General features: G+C 43.0%; 1 protein-coding gene across 2 annotated transcripts in view; it reads right to left on the bottom strand.

Annotated features, from left to right (window-relative positions):
• Window positions 1-664: 664 nt before the first annotated feature.
• SLC7A9 (solute carrier family 7 member 9) overlaps window positions 665-10,673 on the bottom strand; it is a 94,133-nt gene continuing 84,124 nt past the window's right edge. For both annotated transcript variants that reach the window (XM_068128794.2, XM_068128793.2), the window contains 6 exons: window positions 8,415-8,538; window positions 8,209-8,312; window positions 7,850-7,946; window positions 6,425-6,574; window positions 4,064-4,232; window positions 665-933 (listed from right to left, as the gene is read on the bottom strand). In XM_068128794.2, coding sequence (XP_067984895.1) covers window positions 869-933; window positions 4,064-4,232; window positions 6,425-6,574; window positions 7,850-7,946; window positions 8,209-8,312; window positions 8,415-8,538 — 709 coding nt within the window. In that variant the 3' untranslated portion in view covers window positions 665-868. The remainder of the gene's footprint in view (window positions 934-4,063; window positions 4,233-6,424; window positions 6,575-7,849; window positions 7,947-8,208; window positions 8,313-8,414; window positions 8,539-10,673) is intronic.

The following is a 10,673-nucleotide window of genomic DNA, read 5'->3' as shown; positions in this document are numbered from 1 at the left end:
TTTTCAAGAAGCCCAAAGGCGCTTTGACAGTGGAAAACATAATGCATAACAATACATGAAAACAACAATTGCAAAAAGACAAGAATCAATAGGGAAATATTTAAAGCAAAAGGAGGGAGAAGGAGAAGAGATAGTCAGGGGTTAAATGCTGTGGGTTGAATGTTGAATGCAGTGTTAAACAGGCCGGGGGGGCCGCGGTGAAGAGATTCACAGAAGTGCGGGTAAACGGCGGGAGTTACTCTAAGCTTCATCCTCATACCGTGTCTTAAGATGCAATATTAATGTGGACTCCCGGTGCTCCTTTTACCTGCACTGGTTCCCATCGGTGTTCGGTTTGAGATTGCCGGGAGCATTCGTACTGTGTATGTATGTATATATATATATATATATATATATATATATACAGTATATATATATATATATATATATATATATATATATATATATATACAGTATATATATATATATATACATACATACATACATACATACATATATATATATATATATATATATATATATATATATATATATATATATATATATATATATAACAGGTTGTAAGATTTATTGCCGTTTTGAGTTATCCTTATATCCTTTATACACCCCTATACTATGGCTACACTCCAATTTCTATTGCACACCGATTAATTGATAAACCGTCTTGCGTATTGGATTTTATTGCACCAAATATTTCCAAATTCTGTTCTACTCCTTCCTTGGAATTGATCATTCCCATTAAACGTCCCTTCGTCAACTCGTGTTGTGAGAGCCGTTGGTGAAAAGAGAAATAAAAAAATTCGCCGATTAATTTCATTTGATGACCCGGAGGTGCTGGAATGCACAATTTTAACCCGAGATGGTCTTGTCATTCCACGTACTCTTCTGTTGGTGAAACCTCGAGTATGAGTTGAATGTGTTTGGTCAAAACGTCTGCAACACAATATAATCAATGAATTAGCCACATTACGACGTTGTGGACAAATATCAATGGAGGTAAACAAATAACATTTGTGAGTTTGTAATCAATTTCTTAATGGTGACAAAGAAAAATGTGATTTTTTTCAGTTAAATAAAAAATGCAGAAAAATTAAGTCATTCATTGACCTTTAAGCATCAAATCACAGACTTGCTGATCGGGTGTGTTTGGGGAGTGGAGGTCATCGGGTCAACCTACTTCTTCACATCGTTTACCTCTGGTGTAATCTCACCTGAATAATTCGCATTATTTACACAACCAGGTTCAGAGGAGGGGAGGGGAGAATGTCAGGGGTCGACACAAGAGCTAATATTCGAGGAAAGGTCTACAGAAAATTAAATTTTTATTTTGTGCTTTATCAGTTAAGGTGGCTAGTTTTAGATCTTGGGTCTTCAGTTTGAGCTTGTGTCCTTCCGAGGTTGGCAAAATGAGTACCAGCTTACTGGAAACAGGGGAGCAGAAAATTAGCAGCAGAGCCCCTAGCAATGATGCAACCAGCAGCCACAAGTTGCATATGAAATAGTAAAGAACCACCTTTAGAGGCCATTTTTCCCCGCAGAGCAGGGGTTGGCCTTATTTGGGTACCGTGGTCCCCTTTGTGAAACGATGTTTTATGGCTGGATGCCCTTCCTGCCGCCAACCCTGTTAGTCGCCTCTTGCGGCACGCAAGGAATTACCTGTAAACTGGTACTCAATTTGCCGACCTCGGAAGGATGACATGCTGAGTCAACCCCCCTGGTGTTAATTCAGAGATTGACCGGGATTCGAACCCAGGATCCTAGGATCCGCTAAGCCAACACCAGGCTATATGAAATAGTAATAAGAGGGAGAATTTCTTTGCAATACATGTCCCCTACCAGTCCCAAAAGCCAAAACGAAATTTAAAATTGGTGAAACACCCTGAAATTCAAACTTGTTCGGTAATTTATCGTAATAAACACATGTACCGAGTTTCAGTTCGGTATATTAAACGGTATGGGGGGGGCGAAAAAAGTCTACAAAACCACAGGTGGGACAGACAGAAGTAGAGTGAACCTATAGACTAATAATTATGTAGATGGCCTGTACAATCGAGTTCCAAAGTGGGAGGGGGCAATTTAAAGTGATAATTTGCTACATATTGAGGGAGGGGTTGGGGGGTGTTGGGAAGGGTTGGGGACTGGGAGGGTTTAAAAAAGGAGTCACAAACTGCATTTAGGAATGTTGGAGGGGAGCACATCCAAAGTGCTTCCATATTTTTTGTGAATTACTGCATTTGTATATATTGTCGCGCAACTCCAATTAACATCAGAGTCGTGGGATAGCCTAAACGGTCTTATTGGAGGCAACTACCCAAACCGGATTCGGCTATGGCCGCGCGGGAGGAAGAAAGAAAATGGAGGCTGCGGCGAAAGCACTTAACTGCAGCACGCCGGCGTAGCTCCGGTCCTGTAAGAGGAAATTAACTCGAGCGGGCACAGGTTTGAATGGGGATGCAAAATAATACAAGGGTTTATTCAAATGAAAAAAGCAAGGACAGGAAAAAGCACGATAATAAAATAAGGTAGCTAAATTGGGATCCCACACACAACAGATTTCAAACACGAGACGAGGGAGATGAATACGAAAATAAAAACGTCATGTAATTGGGTATGCGGAGCTCGGTCTTAGCTGTCTTGTCGGTCTTCAATTCCCGGCCTGGAGGAATACTCCGTCCACCTCGCACGCCCCGCTGGGCCCGAGTCAATGCCCTCGCCGCTGCACACGAGGCCCGTGCACCAAGCTCCAAAGCACCACGAGGTCCCACATCAGGACAGCGAGCTCCACTCAGGCGACACCTCAGCCCAACTCGGATTGTGCAAGACGAAAAAGAGCTGCAATAGCGAGTCACTTTTCTGCGTCTCTCGAACCACTGCCAGAAGCAACTGCTCTGAACAAAACTTCGTGCACTCCAGCGAACTGCCAACTCAACTCGGGCTCCAACTCTGGTTATGGCGCTCGTCACTCAACTTCCAACTCCACTTGAACTGCCCGAATATGGCGCTCGGTCCTCGGTACTCAACTGACTGAAAATGGCGTTCGGCGCTCGGTCATATCCCCGGCCGGTCACGTCAGCATTGGCACACTGCCAACCAATCAGAGCCTCCCCCGACTCGCCGGCTCGCCCCGGGACACGCCCACTGCACCACTCCCACCCTCGTCCTCTGTTCCTTGTGTTGTAGCACGTGCTATGCGAGGGGGATAGGCCTCTCGGAGGTGTAAATGGTGACGGCCATTATTGGTGGTGTCCTGGCCTGCTTTCTTCCTAGGTCATGTCAGGGGAGAGGGCGTTATTAGTGTTGTACTAAGGGATCCTAACCAAGTGTCTATGTGGTCTGCAGTGCCACAAGGGACAAAGGTTTGATTACCAGGTGAGACATACAAGGGCTCTCTCTACTCATTATTCCCTACACTACTTAACACACGAATCTCCTGGTAGATTCACAATTATACACCTTAACCGACCAAAACGCCTACACATGGACTTATTACAGGTAGTGTTCCTTACCGTGACATCCCGAAGCATGGTACCTACTCGGATCTACTCTGCTCTACATATCAGTACCCAAATTCATAACAATATTCTAAACAAACATGCATCGCACGAGAATGTTTTGCTCAGTTATGTGGATTTTTGCTAAAGTTGTGGATGAGTTATGACAAAACTTGGTAGATGAGTTGGTTAGGTCTCAAGAACATGCTGATTAGATTTTGGTTCATGTCCGGAACCACATCCGGTTCATCAGTGGGATCCAAAATAAGTTATGGTGTTCTTTATAGTGCTGAATGAGCAAGAACTACAAGTGATGTCGAGGACGGAGATGTAAATGTGATGACACCTGCATTGACCTTTTGCTTCCCTTCCAGCTTGTCTAATTCAGTTTGTTCCACCTGATTTTATTTATTTATTTTACCCAGATCCAGCTTTGTCTTGCTCCATACCTGATGAATAGAGACAATACAGGAACTGTGTGGGCATCATGCGGACTTTCTTAATGCGGAACTGCAGTTATGAATTTTTCCACCTTTCAAACCATAAATTGTAGCCATTCCAGTAGAACTCACCAATGAATTTAAAACTGATTTTAAAGTGCACAAATGGGATGTAGAACAATAATCCTGCCATGATGAACAAGAAGCAGTACAGGTAAGGTAGCTCGGGGTTGACGACGATTGGAGCGAGCACAAGGTAGACCGACACTATCATCACCAGTCCTGGGATTACTATTGGAACCTGTGAGAAGAGAGAAACAATTATTTATTTATTTTGTTTAAATTTAAAGTTTCATAACTGAAAATTGGTCAAGACATAATTTAGTAGCAATTTCAAGACAAAATTTGCTAAGTGTTGGGAACCCTTGGCTATATGTAAAAGACTGCAATGGACAATCATCATCATCATCTAAGGTGCATCATTCCTACAATAAATTGGATAGACTATCTCCAAACTGCATCCAAATTATTTGGTGAACTGGTCCGAACATGACTTTGTCAATGTGTGTCAAGTCTCCTTCTTGGACTCCGACGGTTCTACCAGAGTGAGCCCCATCCCAAAGAGATGTTGGTGGTCCAACTGATAGTTTTTAGCTCGTCTATGACAAACTCGAGATGAGGTGTTAAAGCCATAATGATGTCCTTCTGGAATCGAGTCCATTAACATTTTTGTATTTTTCCTTACTCCTCCGAGGCAGCTATACGGATCATTTTGAAACTCGACATGATGATTCATGATTTGCATCAATTTTTTTTTTAATTTCCATCCAGGTGGTGAGATAATTAGCTAATTACCTCAAAATATAATCTATGTTTGTATGTCCATCACATATCGCGAGATTCCGTCTTCTCACGAGATGTTTCTTCGGTATTTCATTTCAAACTTTTAATTACCTTCGCCAGTTGAGAGGATATTGCATTTGTGCCCATTTGTCTGTCTGCCTTTGTCCGCACAGAACGTGAATAGGTGTATTAATTACATACGATTGAAAAAGACCCTTTCGAACCCTAAGACCCTTTAAGACCCCTAAAACTCCATTTACCAACTAATGCAGCCAGACTATGCTTGCCCTCCATCAGCAGATGAGCATCTGTCCCACTTGGGACTATTCATTTTTTTTTTATTGGCAGGAAGGTTTGAGGCTTTCAGCTGTAAAATGTAGCCATTCTTACCCTCATTGTTAAAGAGTAATAGATGAAACCAGCAGGATGTTTATGGAAGTATACAAACTGAAGTGGGAAGCGAGGAGAAGCTGACTTGCAGGTGTTAACTCTTTTTCTCTGACAAATGTTACAAAGGTTTAATGCCCAAAACATCAGTCGTTGCTTCACCCAGAGTTCCACACCTCGATCAGTCGTTGCACACCTCGATCAGTTGTTGCACACCTCGATCAACATTTGCACACCTCGATCAACATTGAAGAGGGTGACAAAATTTAAAGACAAAATGCAAAGTTGTTTCCATTGCCAAATTGAGTCAAATATGTCATGGAAACAGACTAGATAAGTCTGTTGTTGGCCTAACGGTCAAGGTGGCTGGCTTGAGATCTTAGGGTCCTGAGTTTGAGCCCCTGTCATCCGTTGAATTAACACCAGGTGCCTTGAATCAGCCTGAAATTCTTCCTAGGTCGGCAAAATGAGTACTAGCTTACTGGTAATGGGGGGCACTGCATCAGCGGCACAGCTGCACCCCTAGAAAACGATGCAGACCAAGCAGCCACAGGCTGCATACGAACCACCACCACAGACTAGAGCAGACAAAATATGACCAAGGTTATGTTTCACAATAAATAGAAGAGCAGAGCCCTGCTTTATACCATCTACCTGCAGTGACTTCTAGTTTTACATGCTTCATTTTCTACATGTACAGATGGTACAGGCAGAATCGATTCACCAAGCTTGTTCCTCACATACTGAGGCGCTCTGAGCGGGCATGGTTTAAAACCAGGATCGACCAATCAACTCTGAGGACGTGAGGACGAAGCACGAGGGTGAAGAAGATGTTTTTACGCAGACTCTCCTCTCGAGGGGCTTGGAGAAAAAATGCGCGATAATGTGGAGTGAGTGAATACTGTACTTCACTGTTTGGTTTCCTTTGGGACTATCAACAGAGTGCTACTTCACCACCCACTCGCTGTTCACATCAACCCGGCAAACTTTTCTACTTCTCGGGATTATTATTTTTCTTCCATTTGTTTGGATCGCCTTTTGTTGGTGGAATATTCATTTCGTTTTAACCGCCACTCGGATTTCCAGCAAGCATCTAATTACAGGCGCTTTGGCTGCTACCCATGTGACCCTGACATTGCAGAGCATCCACCATACTTTAGGGGATATCAAAAGATTATCCGATCACATTTCCTATAAATCGCACAAATGAAATAATTGTGCTTTAAACACAAATTTTGTGAAGCTACTGTGAGTTAGACATACCTTGACCGGCCTGTGTAAGTCTTTTTTGGTGCACCGCATTACAATAAGTGCAAGCATCGTCATTCCGTAGAAAATCCAAACAGCAAAGCTGAAATAATTTATGAGGGTCTCGATATCAGCTGGAATGGTGTATATAATGGACAATATGCACTGCAAGAGAAACAAATTTTCTTTCAAACAATACACATGATTTATATACATATATCTATCTGACGCCATCCATAATATGGCCGCCATCTTGGTTTTCTGGTGGGCCGATTATATCAGGCCTGTAGGCTTCTGCTGATTATACACTGCCCAGGTTTGTTGCATCAGATTTCCATTGGCTTTGTTTGGGTTGAGCATTACTCACGATGAGGGACCCCAACAAATCTAATCAATGTCGAATAAGAATTGTTCGTAAGAATTAATTGTAATAAATTAATTATTAGTTAATTAGGCCTGTCAGCACCCATCAGCAGCATGGAGGCAAAATCTGGACTCCTCGCTGAACAGGGCTGCACTCCACTGTGCTGGCATGCTTGAGTGGTTCTGTATAGGGATCTTTCCCTTTAAATAATGACCCTCATAATGAAATCCTTCAGTTCTCGTGGTTAGACATTCATTTACTGCTGCCTATAGTCACTCTTGAGGCTTCTGACAGGGAAAACAACAAGAAACACGGTATGTGGATCCCTAAAAAAATAACGTTACGTAATTTTTGAATGGCTCATATTGGGGTTAAGCAATCCATGACCGTGAGACGAATCAGGTCGTTCGTTCTGATATAGCCGTGGTGGAGGACGACGTGGATGAGAGGTGTCGAGTTAATTTTTTAATAGCGCATTAAATGTGTTTCCCAATTGCGCTGTTCATCTTTTCAGAGTCCTTTAAATATTTATTTCCCAATCGGCCCGTTACCCAATCTTGTTGCAGGTTTTGACCACAACGTTTCTCTGTTTGCAAACATTTAATCTTGATTAAATCTTGTCGCAGGAAGTGCTCAAAAACTTGGATGCTGTATTACAGCTTTGATAATACATGCAGTATATGGTCCTTTATTAATCCTGTTTTGAAAATAAATCTAGTGAAATATTTATTTTGAATTTTTTTATGGATTGGCCGTTGAAAGACAAATCAATTAGCATGAAAATTGAGTTTTTTTGGGGGGGGTTTTAACTAAAGTCCACCACCATCTTGTCAGGGCAGGTTTTGGGTGCGTGTGCTAAATGTTGCCATGAAAGCTTAAACCTTAAACAGTGTTGCCAAAAACCCATAAGTGGATCATAAGGATAGATTGAACGACCAGTTCGATGAAAGATAGATCAAAAAAAAATTGGCTTATAAAGGCATACACCATTCTCAAGTCAGATGACACATAAGGAGCTAAATGCCCTCTTCCTGCATCGTCATTTCCAGAAAATATATATTCTTAAACCGACTCACATTGAATATGAGTGCAGGTGATGGTGTAAGGAGTTTCACATGAATGAATGAGATCACTTTAATAAGATGTCCTTCTCTTGCTGCCACGTAGGAAAGCCTGGTTAAAGCAAAGAAAATTCCATGTGTGGTGCAGCTGCATCTTGGATGTGTCTAATTGAGCAGCAATAACACAACATGTGTTCGACAAACAAAGCAAATTGTCTGCTATTCATCTCAATAATATATTTTCATGATTGTCTGTTTTATCGTTTTCCTTGTGTGGTCCACTTCCTGAACCTTGGACACTCGTGATTTTTGGCAAAGTTTTGACAGGCATAGTTTACCATTCACTCACAAGTTTATGTGCAAAAGTTTCTCACCGTCCTGCTGTGAAGCAGCTTCCATTAGCAGATCCAATGGTAGAAAATGCGACAAAAACAGGAACCATCCAGGCCATGACACCAAGAACTCTGTCTCCAAATGTCTGCGAACACCAGAAATTGCCTGGAAACCATGAATACTCTTTCTGATCATTCCGTTTCTTTATGAACATGGTGGAGTAGTGCAATGTGATGTGATGATTTACCATAGCAACGGCTTGAGATTGCAGGAGTTCTGACGGAGTCATGACCGTGAAATAAGCAATGTTCATCAGCACGTAACACACCGTTACCAATGGAATCCCGATGATGATGGAGAGAGGAAGATTTCTGTGGGAAAACAGTGCAACAGCGCATTATTTATTTGCACTTTGCATGTGACGCATAATTCAATATTTACGATACAGAAACTCATAAAGTTTTGTGCACACCATCAATACACCTCAATGTGGGCTCTGTTTGTCACGTGCAGGACATCAAGGTGGTACACGAGTTATTGCCTTGTTTGGTTCAGCATGTTTGCGTCCACCATTGCGCATGCAGCTGTGATCCGAGAACGAAGATCCTGCAGGCTTGCCACCTTGATGTTGCAGCCAACGTCTTTGACAAACCCCCACAGTAAAAAAATCAAGCGGGGTTATGTCGGGTGATTGTGGGGGCCAGCGACCTGGAAAATTTTCATTCAGGATGGCTCGAACTACTAAGGCCCAAAGAGGGGGAGCGCCACCCTGTTGAAAAATGATATCGGGTTGCAGGTCTTCAATCTGTGGGACGGGGTAAATTGTTGAGGTCACTGTATCCTCTGCAAAGAAAAACGGAACCACCAAGCAGACATGGAGAAGGCACACCACACATTGACCTTTGAGCTGTTACATATGTGTTCAATGACCACATGGGGGTTTTCAGAGCCCCAGATCCTCACATTGTGCTGGATGACCTTCCCCGATACATGAAAGCAAGCTTCATCTGTGAACATGACCTTTTTCAGGTAATCTTCATTGTCCTCTATGCGACTGAGAATTTCCAAGTTAAACACCTTGTGTTTCGGTTCATCATTTGGTTTGAGTTCCTGCATAATCTGCACCTTGTAGGCATAAAGCTTCAGCTTTTTATACAAAATCATGTGTACAGTGGTGGTTGGTAGTCCCAGTTCTCTGGATGCATCGGATTGATTTCTTGGGACTTTGTTGAAATGTTTCATAAACTCGTTCAACATCTGCCGCACTTGTGCTTGGTCAACCGGTACTTTTCTGTTTCTGACAAATTAAGTCTTCCTAAACCCCTTGTACCACTCTCTGATACTAGTCCGCGATGGCGGATTCCTTCTATACATTGTATGGAAATGACGCTGAACTTGCGTGTCGGATCTCGTCTCGATGAACAATTCGATGCACAGAGTTTTCTCCTGCGGAGTCGCCATTTTCTTCTACATGAAACCACCAGACCTGAAAATGAAGAAAACTTTGGTTTTCTGTATCATATAAAAGAAAGGGTATCGTTGTATCATTTGTGGTACCAAATATATTGTTGAGGATTTGAGAACTGTGTGTGTAATTTGTGTAATTAATTCTTGTAAATACCTCAGCTTTGTGTGTAAAGGTCAAAGGTCGTCCTTAGTTAATCCATCGCACACACGTAGTAAATCATAAGTTCCCTCCGTAGTTATGTCCTTAGTAAATGTCAGTATAAGGCTCTGTGGTCCACTAATTCATTGCGTTGCATCAATTAAATAAGATAGTTCCCCTTTCAAGTTTCCCCCAAATCGTCTCCTCAAAGTGCAAGCGACATTTGGGCTGTTTTCGGCGGCGTTGGCCGCCGTTGCATTGGGCGGTTTTCACTGCCATCATTTTCACCCCAAGACTCCATCGCACACGAGGCCAAGGAGGGGGCAGGAGCCGCCGGATCACGGGCGTGGCACCACCTCGTCATCAAAGGTGGAGCCAAAGAGCCTTGCCCACCAATCAGCGCCGAGGTGAGCAAAAACCGGAGGCGTGGCATAGTAGTTGGCGGATCATCGCGCCATGCGCGATATAAGCGCGGACACAAGCCTTTTCGTGGCAGATGCGTGACCCAGCTGCCAAGAGAGGACGAGACGTGAGGGGGTGCTCATATTGCAGCAATAGGCCGAGACCCTCTAGGCCCTATTGCCGGTTGTGGAGACGCGGAGCTACCAGATGCTGTTCGCTTCGAGCCCGGAACGTGGACCTCGACGGGGTACATTTGCCCGGACCTTCCCGCCCTGCCATCGGCTTGGACCTTCTCCTCCCTCCAGTGATTCCTGCTTACAAATTCCCCATTCGTGTACGTGAGTTTGTTTTGTGTGTCTTGTCCCTGGGTATAAGTTAAGACTGAATAGATAAGCTAATAATTGCACTGTGTCTTCTGCTTCTTCCATTTTCCTGTATATTACCTTGATTGCTCTCTTTTCTTTGGGTTGTGTAAATAATTAATAAATATCTGTTCTT

The sequence above is a fragment of the Myxine glutinosa genome, chromosome 9, assembly GCF_964187855.1.
Source record: "Myxine glutinosa chromosome 9, kmMyxGlut1.1, whole genome shotgun sequence".
NCBI classification, from domain to species: domain Eukaryota; kingdom Metazoa; phylum Chordata; class Myxini; order Myxiniformes; family Myxinidae; genus Myxine; species Myxine glutinosa.
Note: the sequence above shows the minus strand (reverse complement) of the source record. Positions and strands in the feature narration are given on the sequence as shown.